Consider the following 19,328-nt stretch of genomic DNA (forward strand, 5'->3'; position numbering starts at 1 on the left):
GTCTAGGAGCTTAGTCCACTGGAGAAGAATAAAAGGAGGAATACATCTGAAAGACATGCAAATTTAAGAATATAAGAATTATTAACTTAATCAGCCAAAAGGCAGATTTAGGTCCAGTATCTTATCTCTTTAACAGTGCCTGGTAATGGGTGCAAAAGGAGGGGTTAAGAGTAGAGCTTGTGCAGAATGGTCCCTCCACCGGTATATTTTTCTTGTTTTGGCAGTGTGCAATTTAGTGCTGTACTACTTGCATTACTGTACTATGGCACCATATGTAAATGCAATTTAATGTCAAACTGACTTAAAATAAACTTTTTGATTTAGTTCAGAGCACCAGAATAGATTCATTCCAGTTAAGAATGTTGACAAGTTTTGTTTTATTGAAGAAAATAGAAATGTTGTTGTTTAACAGTCACATCTTAGGAGATTTTCATTGCATGAAAAAGTTTTGCTTTATTTTTGTTACAATACAGGTTGAAAATAAAAGTTGAAATACCAACATTTCTTTTTGGGGAAAAAAAATCCAAACTTTGCTTAACTCCATGTATTATACAATGTTTAATATATAGCAGATTGTAATATGCATCAAAGTAAAATGGGGATGCATCCTTTCTAAAGAAAACAAGGCCATTTTAATGATGATTAATGATGTTTTCATATAGTATTGTAGGAAAAAATAGTTTATTTTTAAACTACTTTTGGCATTTTCATACAGCATGTAGTACATTTGCTAAACATATGAAGAGGTTCACATAAATAACATTTAAAATTAGGAGTGTTTTATTTTGGAACATTTTGAGGCCACTTTTTTTTAAAACTGCAGTTTCTTCAATTATTGTTTTTCTGATCTTTCATGTAAAATTGATAGCATATTCAGATTGCTGCAAATCAGAGGAATATGTCTGAGACATTGGTTTAGTTCACTAAGTTTTCACCTTTGAAGAATTTTGTTTGACTTAAGTCACAAAGGAAAAATTAGTGGTCTCAGCTGAGTAATTTGTGGACATTTACCTTCGCTGAGATCTCGTCTAATGAGACATCTAACACAAAGAATACAGGAAACAGTATATTCTCCTTGAAACACACAAAATTTGCTGTAGTAAGTGTGAATGTGCAGATTTTGGCCCTGAAAGCAAGCTGTGTAGCAGAACAGCAGGAAAAAATATCCATAGTGCCAGCTCTTAATGTATGTGTTTCTTTTTTCCTTTATGAATAAAATCCAATAGAATCGACCATCTACAAAGAGAAAAATTCCTGCAAGCTAAGTGCCAAAAAACCAACCATGCAATAGAGGGGTGACGTGAACTTGACATTAATTGTGCATGATACAACGCAAAGTATTTACAAAAATGCTCCAGCCCACCCCTGTTTCTTGTAGCTAAGTCAATGTCAAATCTCAGAAACAGAAGAACCCACCAGATGAGACAAAGAGCGAAATCCCATGGTATTGCACTGATTATGTGGGCTGATAACAAGAAAAATGGAGAAAAGGAGAAAATTATGCCCAAACCTCCCATTTTGGAGGGGAGGAATAACGTGAGATTTGTACAGTAAAGTTCAGACAATCAACACTTTTCTTTGATAGAGACTGATGGGTCTTAAGTACAGATGTACTCAGTGTAATTCATGTTCTCAGATAACCTAAAGAAAAGAAGAAAGTGGCAGGTCACACAAAGAGAGCAGATAGCCTTGGCAGAATGCCTTCATGCTGTTGGACTGTTAAAATGAACGTAGTAGGGGAGTGTATGTAGTAGACAACCGGTTTGTTAGGATTAAGATGAGCATCTGGAATGTTTCATAATGCTCTTGATATAAGAACAGCAAATATATCTTATTGGGCTTCATTCTGTATCTGTGCTGGAAACGTGCACCTTTTGGTACTGTACCTTCAAAGAGATACCATCTCTGGTTACCATGGCAGTCAAGTTTTGTTACCAGGTTGTGCATTGAAGTATTTTTGGATCTGCGGGCTGGCAGCTTGATTGAAAAGGTCCTTGATTAAAAAGATGGTTTTGGAAAACTTCAATAAGCTCAGCAAGCAAAGGTGACCTGGTGGGATGGTGTGGCAGTGCTGGAGCTGTGTAGATTGCGTGGGACAGGCTCTGCCTTTGTCTTTGAAAATACAGCAGGTCACCAGGCCAGAGTCCTGCCCATTTATTGGTGTATGCTTTGATTTTTGGTGTGGTTTTTTTTAAAACTCATGTTTTATGTGGAAGTGTTCTCTTTGTATGCAATCAGACAACAAACATACTCTGAGTTACTATTATGTCAGATTAAAGGAAACAAAGCAAGGCAGAATCAGAAGAAATCTCCCTGCAACAGCAAATTATGTCACTTCAGTTATATGCTGCTTTACTGACAAATTAGCATGTTTTTTTTCTTTTCTGTTAGGGAAGAATTATTTAAACATCTAATAGTACAATATAGAGAAAGCTACATCAAAGTAATACTTGTTTTTTCTGTATTAAGTTTAGTTTCAATGTCCTATGGCGAGTCATAAAACTTTTGTTGTACTAACATTAGCATTGTACTAAGCAAACAAAAAAAGCCTAGTCCTGTCCTGTGAGGTTTATAGTAGGTTGAAATAGTGAGACAGCGGTGGATTAACATGACAATCAGTCAGTTCATTATCTGTAGGTTTCTTTTAATACGTGCTGTAGAAAATGAGAGTTTTTAGGAGCTGCATGTTAGATTTGACAGTATTCTGAAGAATACAGAGCAGATATAAATTTGTTGACAATTTGATAGATAGTGGTTGTAGATAGTAAGCTATTTTATTTATATTTCCTTTTTTAAGAGGAAAACTATGAGTTTAGCACAAGAATCTGCTAGAGAGGGGCCACTGTTGAAAGCATTCCCACTGCAGGGGTACGAGGCTTCTGTAAAGTACAAATGTAGGTAGGAGATTGATACAAGATGAATCAGTTATTTACTACAAAAACATTAAAATACTGAATACTTTCAAACTTGAAATAGTCCTCTTATTCACTGAAACTCAAAACAGTGTTTCTGCCATCAAGATTAAGCTTTTTAAAGCCTTTTCCTATAAGCTGAAGCTGTGCATATTACAGCAGATAGACTGTAAATAACAATGTAATTCCTCATTAATTCTTTCCTTTCCCCGACAGCTCTTCAAACAGTGCATTTTGCAGAGTGTTGTTGTAGTTACCATCAAGAATGCAGCTGCACTAAAATATTTTAAATACAGGTAAATTGCTGAAACTGGAACCTAAATGCAATGCTAAGATTAGACAATGGGCAATGAGTCAGGTAAAGTTAAATAGAAATGTCAAGCAGAAACACTATCATTCTTCCCTAGAACAATGCTGGTTTTAATGTTAATGCAAAGTCTACACCCCCTAATTGCATCCACCTCTCAGAGGATCACCCTGTGTTCATCCTGAATATTTTTCCGACACATAAAAAGCGCATAAAAAGCAAAGCTGCACGTGTGCCTCTGCACTGAGAAGCTGACATGCTAGGAAGGGTGAGACATGCTCTGAGCAGGTCAGTGGGTCAGCACTGACCTACGCAGTATCAAACAGCAGGTTCGGCGGCAGCTTTGGATGCGAATTGGGGTGATGAACTATACGTACCTTTTTGCCATCTGCTTACTGTCTGAGCTCCGTGTCAGGTCATGCCGTCTGACCCATCCTAGGATATTTGCTGAAGAAATACTGCCATCATTTAAAGTTGTTAGGGCATTCAGTTTCGTGGTCTTAGGGAACACTGTTGATAGTTGTTGATTTTATTTCTCTTGCCATGTTCGAAGTCACTTTTTTATTTCATGAACAATGAGAAAATATTGGAAGTTATTTAAATGAGTACACATTTCTATGCAATCCAGACTTTGTTATTGAAGTTAGTGCATCCTGATTTTTATCTTTGCCCCTGTAGTGCTTGACTAGTGGAAAATGTTTTGTTTATCTACAAATGGCTATAAATATAGGGCTGGGTTTTGCTTTGCTTACGTGAGGACCCTGTGGCAAAACAGATAGGTTTTCAAAGTGGTCAGCTAGACGTATGTATGGAAATCCTATTGGGATAACCAGTATTATTTCTGCCATACAAAAAGTGGTTTTGGTTAGTAAACATACTTTGGGGATGTATGCTGTTGTAATGTTAGGACAGAACACAGGATCATGAAGATGATCAGAAATACATTTTAAAAGAATTATTATATGCGGGCCCCTGTCTCCTGCCTTTAACTCTTGAGAAACAGCACTTAGCAGCTAACCCACCTGTGGAGTAGGGTGCATCTCCACAAAAATAACAACAACAAAATCTCATGAGAAATGTTGTCATTGCCAGAGGATCGGGGGGGTGCTGCAGAGTCCCATCTTTCACTAATGCGTTTGCGTGTTCTGGGTGAATATTGGCTTCATTTATCTTTTGCTGTTGATAGGCACAAAGTGGAGAGCAAGAACTTCTTAGAAGTTGGTGCACATACAGCGGGTGAGGAAGTATGAAGCAGGTCAAAGAGTTGACAGTCATGATTTCCCCCTTCTTTAGCACTAGCTCTCACCGTACATTGAATCCCCGAAACCATTGTAACAATTTATGCTAGCCAGTAAGCACAGATTGTTCTGCAGCAAAACATCTGTAAATTCCAACGTGGCTGTGCTGAGCTAACCTGCCCTGGAGCAGAGCTGTTCCCAAACTAGCGCCTGCAATGGCAGTTGCTAGCACGCAATGAGCATTGCAGCTTCTGTCTAAAATGTGTATGCAAATCATGATAGGCAGTCTTTGGGTCATGTTTTTGATTTATAAAGGTTGGAATCTGCAGTCAGTCACACCCATGCAGATCTAATCAAGAAAATGAGATTGCCAAGGTATAAGTGAGGCTGGATGTTAATGCTTCATCTGGTATGTAATTATAGATTGTTCACCTGTGAAGCAGAATTGATTCCACCTCTCTCTCATGCAGAATGAGGAATTACCAGAGGTAAAATCTTCAAGGCACTGCAGTAATATAAAGAATAAATTTAAAAAATGGGAATTAAATGTTATAAAAGGCAGCAGATAAGACTGTCTGTATATATGGGGAGCCAAGCTATAGAAAGAAGGTGGCATTTTTCATGCAGTGACTTCTTAAAGTAGAACCACACTTGTGTCTGTGTGGTCCCCTGCTGGGATCTTTGATCTCGGTAAAATGTTCCTCGCAGAGAAGCCATCTCATTATTCCCTTTCCATCATGAGCGTTTCTAGAAACTGTTTTTCATAATGGAAGGATATATTCTGTACCACAGCAACCTAATTGTCTTTTATGTTCTCTAAAGCCACAAATTGCAGGCTGCAAATGACTATGGTAATAACAATAATAAGCCACTGTCTTTTCTTAATTACAGAACAGGAAAGAAAGGAAAACTGCGACTCATCTTCAGCCTGTTATTTAGCACGGCATACCTCTGTTGAGTTTTGCACACTGAGTGTGTGACTTACACAGCTAGTTCCTGCCGTGTGCTTCTTGCAGTTAGCCCCATGTTTCTGCCTTTGCGATGTAGTACTAGGGAATCTCCTGCATTGTACTTCAGCAGATCGAATATACCTAGCCAGGCTGCTCTGAGGTATGCTGGCAGCTACTTTTGACTCAAGAGGTCATGACTGTCCATTTTAGTCACAGTCCAGTGTTTCTGCCTAACCATATGGAAAGTAGGATCCCAGATGCTGCTTACTTCTACAGCTTCTTTCCTGTAATATGGTGCCATAATAGAGCCTAATGTGGCATGTTCCCCGACATGTGGTAGAGCTGTCTCAAATGTCTGTATAGATTATATATCACCAGATGCAAAGCTAATGCCCAGTCCTACAAATGCTGAAAGAAACAGAATGTATATAATCAGAAGTCAAACTGGGTTATAAAATTTCCTGCATACTACAGTTTTGAGGCTGGAAGGAACCATATGGAAGACATACACTTTTTACTTGGAATCTGCCACTGTTCTTAAGGTGTCCCTGGTCCGGCAAGAGAGGACTGAGTTGGCGAGATGTACTTGCCTGTTGCCTTCTCTCGTTAGGACACAGCAAAAGAATGAAGAGAGAAAGCAAAATCTTTTATCCATTTTCTTTTCTGTCTGCTTTCTGCAGCTGAACTGGCATGGACTGTGCTGTAAGCTGTCTAGGTTAGCAGAAGAGGAATTTTGGTTCTGAAATATTTCTGTTCCACCAGGTCTTCAGAGTTTCTGGAGTGGAGCACTGTTTGCTCCACCCTTTGCTAAGGGATGTTCTGAAGTCATTAATTATTGCTTTGAGAGTAAGAATTTCAACATGATGCTTTTCTGTAGAAGTTCTCCCACTCTTCAAATACATCTTGAAGTATCCAAAATGGGAATGAGATATTTTTGGCCTTGTCAGTAGAAAAATACCCAATTGGTCAAGTTAGTAAAATACAGTCCATTTGATTGGTTTCATTTAATTTGACAGCGACAGTGTTTAAAATCCATGTTTATATGTTTAACCTCTGGAAAAAAAAAGGTTAAAACCCTTTTTCCTTCGAGCTACATTTGCTCAGATTACCTCAGGAGATGCCAAAAGTTTATGTCCTTGGAAGACTACTTTGTTGAGCTGTCTAACTAATCGTAAAACCCAATCATCAGAGACAAAAAAGAAAAAAAAGACCAAAAGAAGGTTCATTCTTGGAAGTGATCAGTCATTGGCAGAGGAGCTGGATCAGCAATGAATTCTGAATCCGTCTGTATCTCTGTTGAGTTTTTGCTGTGGTTTGTCACACTGGAATAAGTGTCCTTTGTTGTTAGTGGAAAGCATTCTTCCTTGATCCTGAAGACACTTTGAATGCATTTTAAGCATGTCAAGACACAGTTTGTTATTATAATGTCCTGGCAGTATAATTGGAAAGTATACCGCATGCACTTTTGAGTATTTATAAGGATTTTATGTATTTTCCATTATTCTGCTTAAAAATGCATTGTAGGAAATTAGTGTTGTGGCTTCACGCTAAATTTTGAGTAGATATATTATAGTTGAATCATGCACTGATTCTGTTAAAGCACTTGGAGTAAAATGTAATTTTTACCCCCTCTGACAAATAGGACCACTGAATGTCCGACTTGAATGCCAAACATTACCCCTACCAAACCTGTCGTGAGAGCCAGGAAATTACAAAGGTAGCTCAAAGTTTGAAGGTTTGGTTTTACTGAGCTGCTAGAGGTTTTGTGTCTTCACCAGCTTCTACAAAAAGCATAGGTGCTTTCTTAAAAATACCTGTTGTAAAGAATTGTCCCTATTAGTTGAATCACTTGAGTTTATTGCAACCTTACTACTTAGCTTATTGCAATTTTAGCATTTAGTGTATATTTAGTTAAACTCAGTCGTAGCTAAGAAGAATTTTCTTGCATTTAGTCACTTCTTGTCTTCATTTTCGTGTTGGAAACCTTACTTTACAAATAGCTCTCCGTATGTTGCAAAATCTGTGACCACCAAAGGGTCTTAGAATATTGAGGGATTTTTGTCACCTCAGAATAAGTGAAAGTGTTCTTCCTCCTGCTCAATGATAGAGAAGATGCTGGAAAGGATAAGACAAAACACAATTAATGCTCTCTAGGACATAATTACATTTCCTTATTTCATCTTTTACCTGGCTGAAAGCACCTGTCTTCAACTGTGTGCCTCAGCTTATAATTTAGTTAGACAATTTAGGAACTAGCAAGCATACTGTGATCTGCTATATTGTTCTATGATTTGGTGTGCTCCCCTAAATTTTTAAGTATTCATGCTCACTTCGTCTAGATGAGACATTTCAGAGTGCTCTAAAGGCTAATGATTTATTTGTAGGTTTATATCTTAATTTATAAATCCTTAATTTGTTTGCAAAGTACCATGAATGACTGACTGTCTCTCACAGAACAATTAACAAGTATCAGTTTTGGATAATTGTTGTGGGCCATTATGAACATCCCGTAGAGAGCTATGGTTTGGATGTATTTCTCATTGCTGAGACTGAAGTCTTCACTCAAACAAAGCTTTCTTTGAAGTTCATACAAGCTTTTACTGTAGAAGAAGATGGGACAGGATTTCTGCCATGTTCATTCTTTCTGTCCATGCTACCATCTTAGGTAATAGTAGTTAGATGTGGGTGTCTGTAGTAATATACGGAGTATTTGAAAATAGGGCATAATTATCTGATATTACTAAAGTCTTATTTTAGCAGTCAGAAGAGAATGTATTTGGAGACAGCTAGTCTCATTCATCAGAATTAAAGGATGAAAATATATTTATCTTGAGGAAGGCACATCCAAAGTGCTGTATTTCTGGACAATGTGTTGCATTTTCTTTTCAAAGAATTACTTATTTCATATAGTTTATAAAAAACGTAATTGTTAGCAGCTTGCAAATTCAACAGACCTTGGAATTTACTATTAAAGGGTATTTTACCAGAAACTTGTGATCAGACATCAGGTGATTGCTTCCCAGATAGGAGCCCACTGCTCCTAAGATTTGTATTTTGGGGCTTCAGCCCTGTTTGTGTGGATGTTTTATTTGGGGACTTTTCGATATACTTTCAGGAATTATTTACCTGATCTCAGCTCTTGGCCAGCTGGCACGTTCTGCACTCTTCCTGACTGTTTCTGCACGGGATGGGGGTGGCCTTCCCTCTGCCACCAATGCAGCTGTAACAGTAAACATCCTTCAGACTGCTGCGGCCCCTGCCATATTTGAGAGATCCCGGTATACTTTTTCTGTTCCCGAAGATGCATCTGAAGGCAGCCCGATTGGCACCGTAAAGGCCAGAGAACCTCCAAGTAAGTTGCGTGCTCAGAGATCACATTGCATTTTTGTTGTGATCATTAACTGGAAATACCTGCAGATAATTTTTCTTTTTTAAACCTTCATATTATTCACTCGGTCTGTCGAGCATTAAATAGTATTTACTGTTGGTATTTACAGCAACTGGTGTAATCACTGCTGTATCAGGACGCTCTTTAGAACAGATGGAGATTCATGGTACTCTCCTTGGTGGTCCATGGGGATTGGCAACTGCTGCCATTTTCTTCCAGATGGATTTCTATAATTGTAAATGGAGAGATTGGAAGCATGTTGTGGAAGTGTAAGGAAGGGTCTGTGTGACAGTGTGGCTTGTGTTAAAGCATTAGCCATGCAAGACAAATCTCAGAGCAATACTCATGATCAGAGAGTGTTCAGAAGTTTCAGAGAATCTATATGAAGTGCTGCTGCAAAAAAACCCCAAATGAACAAACAAAAAAAAAAAAATCAAAAAAACCCCACGTTTTCTCAAATTAAGTGGTGAAGTCCAGAGGAATGTTTATGGGACCTTTTGAAAATGTATTTAATCCATTTGGTTTCGTTATCATTTTTAGAGGGAAATGGGTTAGCTCCTGCCAAGCCTTAGTCATAAAAAACCCTGTCCTAGCCATATATATTTGGTTCCTATGCAGAGCAGTGGGAGCCATGACTCCATGTACCAGCTTGATGATGGAGGTAAAGTGGTAGAGGCAGAAGTTTTATATAAGTTTGATTAGTTGGGTCCTTCCGTTTTCTTCTTCTTGGAAGGACAGTGCATTGACACTGTCCTCGGGGTGAGGTAGCACCTGCAGAGCGGCCTTGGTAATAAGCCTGAACTTTTAGATAGCTTTTGCTTTAGGTAGCATCTGATGTACAAGGGTGATAGCAATGGTCATCCGTGACCAGTAATTTCAGTAAAATGCAGTTCGTTCAGAGAACTGCCACCTGTTTCATTCCTTGCTATAGTGAATGCCTGTGTGTAGTGATATTACTCCCATAATACTAATTTGTAGAAGCGTTTTTTCTATATTTTAGATTGGGAAAAACAAGAGGCTATTATACTATTTTCTCTATAGAGTTTTATCATACCGGTGAGATGAAAATCAAACAGTGCACAAATGGACAAACTGTATATTTTACTGAAGGGCTCCAGGGACAGGAAGAAGGAAGCATAAAAAGCCCAAGAAAATCAAACATCTGTGTAGCTTACATTTATTCTGCTGAATTTAACAGCATGCATTCTTCACCAACCCTCATGTTATAACTTTCTTTTTTTTTTTTAACATTTTTTGTTGTTATTTGCATTTCTAGATTCTTTAGAAGTGGTTTCTTACAGAATTTCCTCCGGTGATCCACATGGAAGATTCTCTATTGACCCCCAGTTTGGTATCATCCGCTCCAAAAAACAGCTTGATTATGAAACTCAGTCTGTTGTGGTGCTCACCGTTCAGTCGCAGTTGGGTAACTCCCCTGTTTACAGTAGCACCCAGGTCAACATATCTGTGATAGATATTAATGACAACCCTCCGGTATTTCTTACCAAATCTGATAAGGTAACTATTTCACATACCCAGCCTCCTGGCACTGCTGTCTACATTGCTCATGCAGAAGACAAAGACAGTGGCCTAAATGGGGCGATCAAATATAGTATCGCAAGCAAGCAGTCAAATGCATTTAGCATTGACCCAAGCCTTGGAGTGGTGAACCTCACCAGGACAGTATTTGCGGATAAGCAGCAGGAATATACTCTACACATAGCAGCTGAAGACTGTGGAAGTCCTCCTCTGACTTCTTTGCTGATGTTGACAGTGATTATTGAAGAGCAGAAGATGGGCCCTACTTTGGTTTTTCAAAACTTGGTGTATCAAGTAGAAATCAGTGAAGCTACCTCTCCAGGTGCCCGAATCCTTCAGGTTCAAGCCCACTCACTTGATCCACGTAGTGTTACCTCCAAGCTGACGTATTCCTTAGAGCCTAGCACAGATTCTGTTGCATTTGGAATCAGCTCTGATACTGGCTGGATTTATCTTCGGAAACATTTGAACTACGAATGTGCACAGATACTAAGTTTTAGAGCCCTGGTCAGCACCTCCGAGGATGAAAACCTCAGGCAAAATGCAAGTACATCGGTAATAGTTAATGTCCTGGATGAAAATGATAATTCTCCCATGTTTATGCGTGAAAGCTACTTCTTTGAAATGGAGGAAAATCCAATTCCCAGGGGTGTGGTTGGCACCATTACAGCTGTTGACAAAGACTCGGGAAGAAATGGACAACTTTCCTATTTCCTCTTGTCTGATGGAAAGTATTTCAAGATGAATTCCAACACAGGTAGCATTTTATGATTTGTAATCTGCCTAATATTGCTTTTGGAAAGCAGCCTTCCCTAAGGGAATGGAAGTAAAGTGTAAAGCTTTCAGGAACTGCTGTGAGTTTCTTGGGTTGATATGTGAATATTCTAACTCAGAGCTTCACAATTTGGGGAATGAAATAAATCTAATACATGTTCATAAAGAATGAACTAACCCTTAGGATTTGATTTTTTTCATGACTTCATTCTGGTCACTTGGTCATAAGTTTCAGTGTTTGACTGTAACAAATTAAAAGAAGGAGTTTTAAGTTATAGCTTCAGTAGTTCATATGAGGAACTTAATTGCCTGGGATCAAGTACAGTTGAAAAGTACAGATCAGCCATAAATAACTGTAAAGGTAACTATGACATTTGACAGTTACAGTGATTTAAAATAATTGTGAAAACCTCTGTAAGTTACATCAAAACTGAGTTCATGCTGTACATGGCACCACAGAAATCAAATTGGCTGAGAGAAATTTTTCACGGCACAGGGTGTACCCTGCAGTGAATCCCAAATGCCTTGAGTAATAGCTACTATGTCCACACAGTATAACACCACAGACACAACATGGAGAGTCCAGAGGAAGAGAATCCTGTAAGGAACTCAGGCACTGTAAATAATTCGGTTTAGCAAAATAATACGTAGCGAGCAAAGATCTGCTGTTTAAAATTCCTGTTCCCAGATGCCCAGTCCTCAGGGGCAGTGAATAGGCTCTCCAAGAATTTCTCTCAAAATTGTGAATCTCAAAATAAAATTGTCATTTCAAAGCAGGTTCCTGTTGAGTTCGTTCATGGAAGTTTAAAGGCAAACAGAATACTAGAGTTAACCAAGAAGATCTTAAAATGTGGTTATCCATGTGAAGGACTTAGGTCAACCACAAATCTACATTATACTGAATATGTTTGAGCAGAGGGAGAGAAGATTCGGTCAGATTTATTCACTGGGTTTACCAGAATGTATAGGAGACATAAGTGTTCCTGATTAATGTACAGACATTGTGTTGAGAATTTCCTAACCCAAGGGCATAATAAAGGCCATTTGTCAGCAGTTAAAACCCTGTGCTCATATATTATCTGTCCTGAAGTGTGGTGAAGAAAAGGCCGGATGGATTTCTTTGGAAGGTCAGCACGTTGGTTCATACTGTTTTATACCTTTGCATCCACTGTACAGTAAAGGATGTAATATGGTACTAAAGTACAAGTGCAAACTGTGATTGACAGAACGTTTCTGTGGAACGGAGCTTGGAAAGCTGAGGTTTTAAGGTCAGCAGTAAGGTGTATCAGAAGACGTATCATGATTTCACATTAAACTGAATGTATAATTGCATATGGTAAGATGAGTGCTAGCATATAGCAAATAGATATCTAAGTCCCTTTCTCCTTCACTTTCTTTGTCCATCAGGTGAAATCATAAACTGGGTTGCACTGGACCGTGAAAAACATGCTCACCACCAGCTGACCGTGCTAGTGACTGATCACGGGTCGCCGCGGCTTAACGCCACAGCAGCTGTGTACATCGCGGTGAGGGACCTCAACGACAACGAGCCCCTCTTCCCTCAGGCGGCGCCCGGGCAGGAGCTGCGCCTCCAGGTGGGTGCTGCCGGCGGGATGCGCTGCCTTGCTCCCAGCACCACCCTGTGGCAGGAGCCCAAACCCCCCGTGCTGTGAAACAGTAACAAATAGAAACGTAACCCATTCTTAACTGAGACTCGGGTATTTTTGGGAATTTCAGAATTTATCAAACGATTACACTTCTCCACCTTGTATACTGTTAGATGTAAAGGATATACATGTATAATTTTATTTATGTATGCAGTAGAATCTCTTTTTAATTTCTGACCTCTGAATCGGCCGTACTAAAGATTTTTGAATTAGCAATATATGCAGACTGTAACAGAGGATTGCTAGAACTGTATTATTTAACCATTTCCTGAAATGCTCTTTGCAATGACTGTAAATATTACTGAGATGGAAAACAGAGCAACAGCTAAACTCTTGTGTTATGGTAAGGAATTTATTTTAAGACTCGCTGTTGTCCATGTATATTTGCAAATTATTTATAAACTGCTTGATGACAGGTTTTGGAAGGGCAGCCATCAGGGACACTTATTACCACTGTCTTTGCAAAAGACTTTGATTCTGGAAGCAACGGTGTTGTATTATATGCAATAGAATCAGGTAAGAATTTAAAGTGTTATTCGTAAGAAAAGATACATTGAAATAACTAGAGATTTAGAGGTGCCATGTATACATACAGGATTTTATGTCTATTTTGTGTCTGTTAGAATAAAGGTGCCTGTGTAAATAGGAATCGGGACCATCATATGTCTCATGAAGTATCTAAGGAAGTGCAAGCAGCTACCTTTCCTCCCTTCCCCCTCTGCCCCATCTTCCCAGGGATTTGTTTGCTTGTGTGGCCGAACAGAGAACATTCAAACAGCACTCAGAAAAGATTAGGACTGTGATCTCGTACTGTACAGTTTAGTGTTTCAGCCAGTTGTTTAACATCTCAAAGGAAAGATGATCTCCCTTTTCCCATGACCAATTGAAAATTTTCCTGCTAAAAGAATGGTTCATGACAGTCTGAGACAGGGATCAGAAGGATCAGCAGATAATCTGGGCAAACAATGAAGCTTGTGGTTTTTAGTTCATGTTTCACGCTTTGTTTAGCACTGTGTTAGCCTGACATAGCGTGGCTGCTTAAAAACACTTCTCTTTAGTTTTCCCCGTAATTCCTACATGTAGTAGTTCACTTCTGGGGTAAGCTATAGGATCCAGTTTTGTTTGCAGTGAAATCAGTAACAGAGCAGTCTTAAATTAGAGCATAAGTGGGACTGGGGCATTAATACTGGTAAGAGACATAGATGTGATCTCTGTTTTTGCCACGTACCACTTGCCACACTTTTACGCAAGAGAGAACTCCCGTCTGTAACCAGTGAGGAAAACATGTCTGTTCCTCCTGCTTTGCTTCACTATTGGTTCAAAACAGCAAGAGGTGCCAAGAACAGAACTATTTCTTTTATTTTGGTAGCTGCTTTATTCTACCAGCTTAGTGTAATCAATATCTTTTAAGCTATATGTAATCTATGGTGATTTGCATAGAGCACACTGTTTCGTCAGAGCAAGAAAACATTTCCAATATTTCCATCCACTCAGTGCATTTCCTCAGGTGTTTTTTTCTGTGTAGGCGGAGCTCAAATGTGGGCTCGGTTGGTTTAAACTCATTACAACTATTTGTCACTGCAGAGTAAAGAACCCCTCACTCTTAAAGAGCAAGGGAATCTGTAGCCCTTTCTTGCCAAGGCTGAAATTACCAAAAGATTCCCATTGATTATGTTATACTGTGTCTTTATGTACCCTTTTGACTTCTGTGGAGTAATGGAAGGACGTTAAGATCCAAATCCACAAGGGCCAGAGAACTAACTCTGCTCTGTTCCATCAAGAGATGCTTAAAAAAATGAGACATTTAACAACTCTATTGAAAATTTTGCAGTTGAAATATATGTAGATAATAAAAGACTGTAGGATCAGTTTATGGCCGTGCTATTATACCCTTAATTTGGATACAAGTGACTGCCTCTTCCAGAGGGAACTGGAGAAAAGCTGAAGTAGACTTCTGCTTTGTGAATAATAATATTTTGCACGAAGTAATCTCCCTTAAGAAAAAGGGAATGAGTAGTATCCAGCTCTTTGTTTGAAGGGTGATGGCCAGGCAACACGGGAAGTGTCCTTCAGGGGTCTCTGCCGGTCTGTATATCTAACTGTATGCCCTTCCTTCAAACAGCACATGGGACTTTCTTACTGGCTTCACTGTAGAGCCCCAGAGGGGAGTAAGAAAGAGTTCAAATTATAAAAATGACTAGCAACACAAAATATGACTGGTCTTGCAAATGCTGTCTCTAGAAAGAACAAAAGGATAAAAACAGCAGCAAAAAAAAACACTAAAAGAGCCCTTCCAGCCTTGGAACTAGATATTTTCCCGATAAACAAATCCAGAAACGGCTGAGCTTCTCTGATACTATTTTTTGTTGTTGTTGTTCATTGGCTCACAGCCTTTAACATCTGGTCTTCTTTTTCATGGTGAAGTTCTTGCCTGGTTTATATTTAAAATAGTGTTTTCTAGTTCTGGGACATTGTTCAGTACTAAAATATGAAGAAGAAATATGATCTGATTCACAGCCGTATTTGTTAAACACAAAGGCATCAGGTTAATTGGAGGACTGCATGCAGACCAGTGCTCTTTTCAACAGTTGAGACACTGCCACAAGATTAAGAGCTATGAGTGTCAGTGTCAGCTGTTAAGCTTGTAAAAGTCACTGGGTAATTTTTAATGTTCTTGAGACCTTAAAGAAATGCCAGGATAGCAGCAATAGATTAAGCTATGCAGGAGGGCTAATGACAAATGCCAACAAATTACGTAAGGAAAAATCTGTAAAAGAACTATGAGGTTTACAAAACAGATGAATTTTAGCCTTCAGAGGAGAAGTGTTTCCTTCAAAATGCGCCTCTCTCTTCCCAGAAAATCAAAACAAATAATCCTTAAACATTCATGTGTATGGAAATGCATGATCATATGGCCCTACCTCCACTCTTGTGTTATCATGGAAAGAGTAACCTAATCCCGAGGGAGGTGAATCCCAACTTAGTGACTCTGGCAATTGCAAAGTGATTTGCCTGGCCTTCTTTACGACTGTCAATAGGTTATATTATAGCACTTATAATAAAAATCAGTCTGTATTTATAGTGCATCATAAACTATTGCTTTGTGTGTTAAGACTAGCACTGGCAAAGTAGAGGCTTTTACAGTTATATTTGGACCAATTCTGCAGATACGTTAGCACTTGACCACCAGAGTGCTAGGAGAAGCCTAGTTTACACTGCTAACATACACGAATTGGCAAGTGTTCTACATATGTCTGTGGACAAGTACTTGTTCTCTAGGGTGATTTGCAAGCAGCACGCAGGAAGCATTCCTAGACTTGCAGAGGACTGCATTTCTCAGCAAGCCCTGCGGTGTTCAAGCTCTGTGGGAGCCATGGCATTGCCTTGGCTTTCTCTTTTCTGTTAAGAGAAACAACTTTTCTTCCATCTCAAAGGAGAATGAGATAGACAAGGCATTAAGTTTTTTAAAGCCTAGGAAAGGTACAGTTCTTCAGGAGATTAGGTGAAAACATGTAGCTAACTATCACTGTTTACTGAGGTCACGGATATCTGAGAAAACTCTAGTGTTGCTTTCTGTCTGCTTTCTGGGCCATTTTGCCTGAATGCTAGTCCCTGGAAAGCTTGAAATTCTGCCAAAGTTCACACCACACGTTGCCTGGAGTTTCTCAGGCCATCTTTTTTTGTCCAAAACTGCAGTTTCTTGTGATTATGTTTGAGAGCACAGAGTTGAGAAAGTGCCTGGGCGTTGGCTCAAGTAAATGAAAGCCTGGCCAACAGGTTGGACAATGCAGAGGTGGAAAACTTAAGTGAAAAAGCGTATCTGTTTATTGGCAGGTTAGGGTAGAGTTGCAAGCACAAGAAGAGACTGGGGCCATTAGAGTCTAGTTATTGAGAGATTTAATTTTCTTCTGTTCCATGCTTCATCTGCTCTTCTCAATTTCCTTCTTTCTTATCCATTTGTCCTATACTTTCTTCCTTTTCTCTTCATACAAAAAGGGACATCTTTAGGGTGTATGATATAAGCAGCAGTTGCCTAATTCAGGTGACTTATGAAGATGAAAGCTGAGCATATGTTTCTGGAAGTGCAGGGAGCATGAGCTTTTAGAGCAACGACTGACATGCTCTTTGAGTGAAAAACTTAAAACCGCCTTTTCCCTTATTCCTCACTTTGATCTTCCAAAAGACTGAGGAGGAGGATTTGGAGTGTATTTAGAAAGTGAGCAAGCTACCACTCACATGCACTTGCCCTCGGAAATCTTGGGCAAAAGTATTCAAAAGTGGTCTATCCCTTTTCTTAGTATATGTCATCTGTTAAATCAGCTGAAAAGCAAGCTCTGTCTTTAGGTAGGCTTTTGAAATTCAGAAATTGAAGAAATTGCTTTAGCTACAAAATGTAGTATAAAAGTTTGATTAGTCTGTCTGTAGATGAAGGGAAATCCATTTCATAAGGGTTTTTTTCCTTGAAGTGTTTTCTGATTTGGAATCAAATGGCTACACTTTGAAATTGTCCATGAATAAATTAAAAAGTAGACTGATAAAAATACCAAAAAAATAGAAATAAGATGTTTCAGTTTTGACTGTCTTTATAGTGCAGTACCAGATAAAAAAGATGAAAATGAGAAATACTTTCAATATGGAAGTCCCAAGGGGTTCTGGTTTTATACAATATCTCTTTCCAACATTATCAGACTTTTCTGTTACTTTATCGCCCCCAAAATATGTGCAAAACTGACCATTTCATGCAATATTTGGATTTTAGTGGAATTGTAGTCTCTAGTGAATAACGCTATTAGTAATTTCTTTTCTGACCAGCATTCTTTTATTCAAAAATATAAATTCTAACCATTCCTTTCTCCTATCAAATAAGCTCCAACCCTTCAGAAGCTCTTTGGACTGACACCTATTTCCATTGAGCTTAGCTATCTATGTTCTGCTGCTTGAAACAGAAAAACAAGTATTGTTTTTTATGCTAAGAGGTACTGACTGTCCTCATCACTGCTGAAGCAAGGGTGAATCCTCATAGCCTCATGCTCAGATTGGAATTATATACTTGCAATGTTTTTGTTCTGATTTTTTTTTTAAACTATTTTTTATTTTTGATTCGGTTTGGTAACTGCAGCTCCATTTTGGTAGAAAAATGAAGGGAATAGTTTTCGTGCATTTCTGTTTACTGTTTTCTTTTTCTTGTTAGTTCTCCCTATCAGTTATTTTAAATGTCAGTTTTAGCAAAATGTTAAAAATACATGCATGCAATTCACGTTATGTGTTCTGTTTTTCATATCTCCTCTGCCATTTGCTTAGCTGGGATTTTGTGTCATGAAATATTATATGGAACAAAATAGTATATCTGTGAATGTAGACATACTGTTGGGACCTAAACCAGGAAAGTAACCAAAAGCTACTTATGAAAACAGTAATATAGCAGTATTAATATTTTGAAACTATCATGAAAAATGCAGAATGCAGGACTGTCTCATTCAATATAATTGTCTCTACATATTGTTTCCTTTTGTTGGCAATTTCCTTGTTACGTTCCAGACTGCAAGAGTCAACCCAGAAGGGATTCACGGAGCATTCGAAACCTATAGTCAATCAAAAATAGCAGAACAATATTGGAAAAAACTCCTATTTCTTGATTGCGAAAACCCTGTTTTCCAACTAGCCTGCTCAGTGTTTTTTCAAATTGTACAGGTGCAAATATTTTACAGTTGGAGGTGAGGTGATTGGATAAAAAAAATGAACATCTATATGTGCAGCTAACTAATTTGCATGTGCAGATTTGGAGAACATAAACAGCTTCATGCTCACTTAGGTGCCTATGGAAATATAGTTCTTTATGGGTGTTTTGTGTACTACATCTGCACTGAATTTATTTTTACCACAGTTGCTTATTAGAGTAGCAGCTGTACACTGCATGACTTTGTTTAACCCGCTAGCACACCTTATTAAAAATTCACATAGCAAAAAGTTGTTTGCATGGTATTTTAAGAGAGAAGTTGTTATGACAACTTCGATTTTCTCAGGTTTTGGTAAGGTATACCAAGTAATAGATACTTTCCCATTTTACTAAAAATTGGAGAGTAATTTGTATTGCATTCCTTGAAAATGGGGGAGGTGGGTCTTTTTTCCCAGGTAATAAGTGATAGGATGAGAGGAAACGGCCTCAAGTTGTGCCAGGGGAGGTTTAGATGGGTATTAGGAAAAATTTCTTCACTGAAAGCATTATCAAGCACTAGAACAGGCTGCCCAGGGAAGTGGTTGAGTCACCATCCCTGGAGGTATTTAAAAGACGTGTAGACGTGGCACTTGGGGACATGGTTTAGTGGTAGACTTGGTAGTGTTAGGTTTATGGTTGGACTCGATGATCTTAAGGATGATCTTAAGGGTCTTTTCCAACCTAAATGATTCTAAGTCACAAAGAGCTCTTTACTCTTTTGTGGAAGAATTTTTCTTTGCAACTCTAGAATAAATGTATTATGATGTAGCTGCAAGTAGTAATTTTAATTAGAAGTTGCTTGCATTAGCATGCAGCCAGTCCTTGATGAAGGATGTA

General features: G+C 38.6%; 1 protein-coding gene across 1 annotated transcript in view; it reads left to right on the forward strand.

The window, feature by feature from the left end:
* DCHS2 (dachsous cadherin-related 2) overlaps window positions 1-19,328 on the forward strand; it is a 117,028-nt gene that overhangs the window by 63,354 nt on the left and 34,346 nt on the right. Inside the window, 4 exon segments of the mRNA XM_075150206.1 lie at window positions 8,523-8,759; window positions 10,072-11,188; window positions 12,484-12,703; window positions 13,192-13,291. Of these exon segments, the coding sequence (XP_075006307.1) occupies window positions 8,523-8,759; window positions 10,072-11,188; window positions 12,484-12,703; window positions 13,192-13,291 (1,674 nt within the window).

Source organism: Calonectris borealis, chromosome 4 (genome assembly GCF_964195595.1).
Source record: "Calonectris borealis chromosome 4, bCalBor7.hap1.2, whole genome shotgun sequence".
Taxonomy (NCBI): Eukaryota; Metazoa; Chordata; class Aves; order Procellariiformes; family Procellariidae; genus Calonectris; species Calonectris borealis.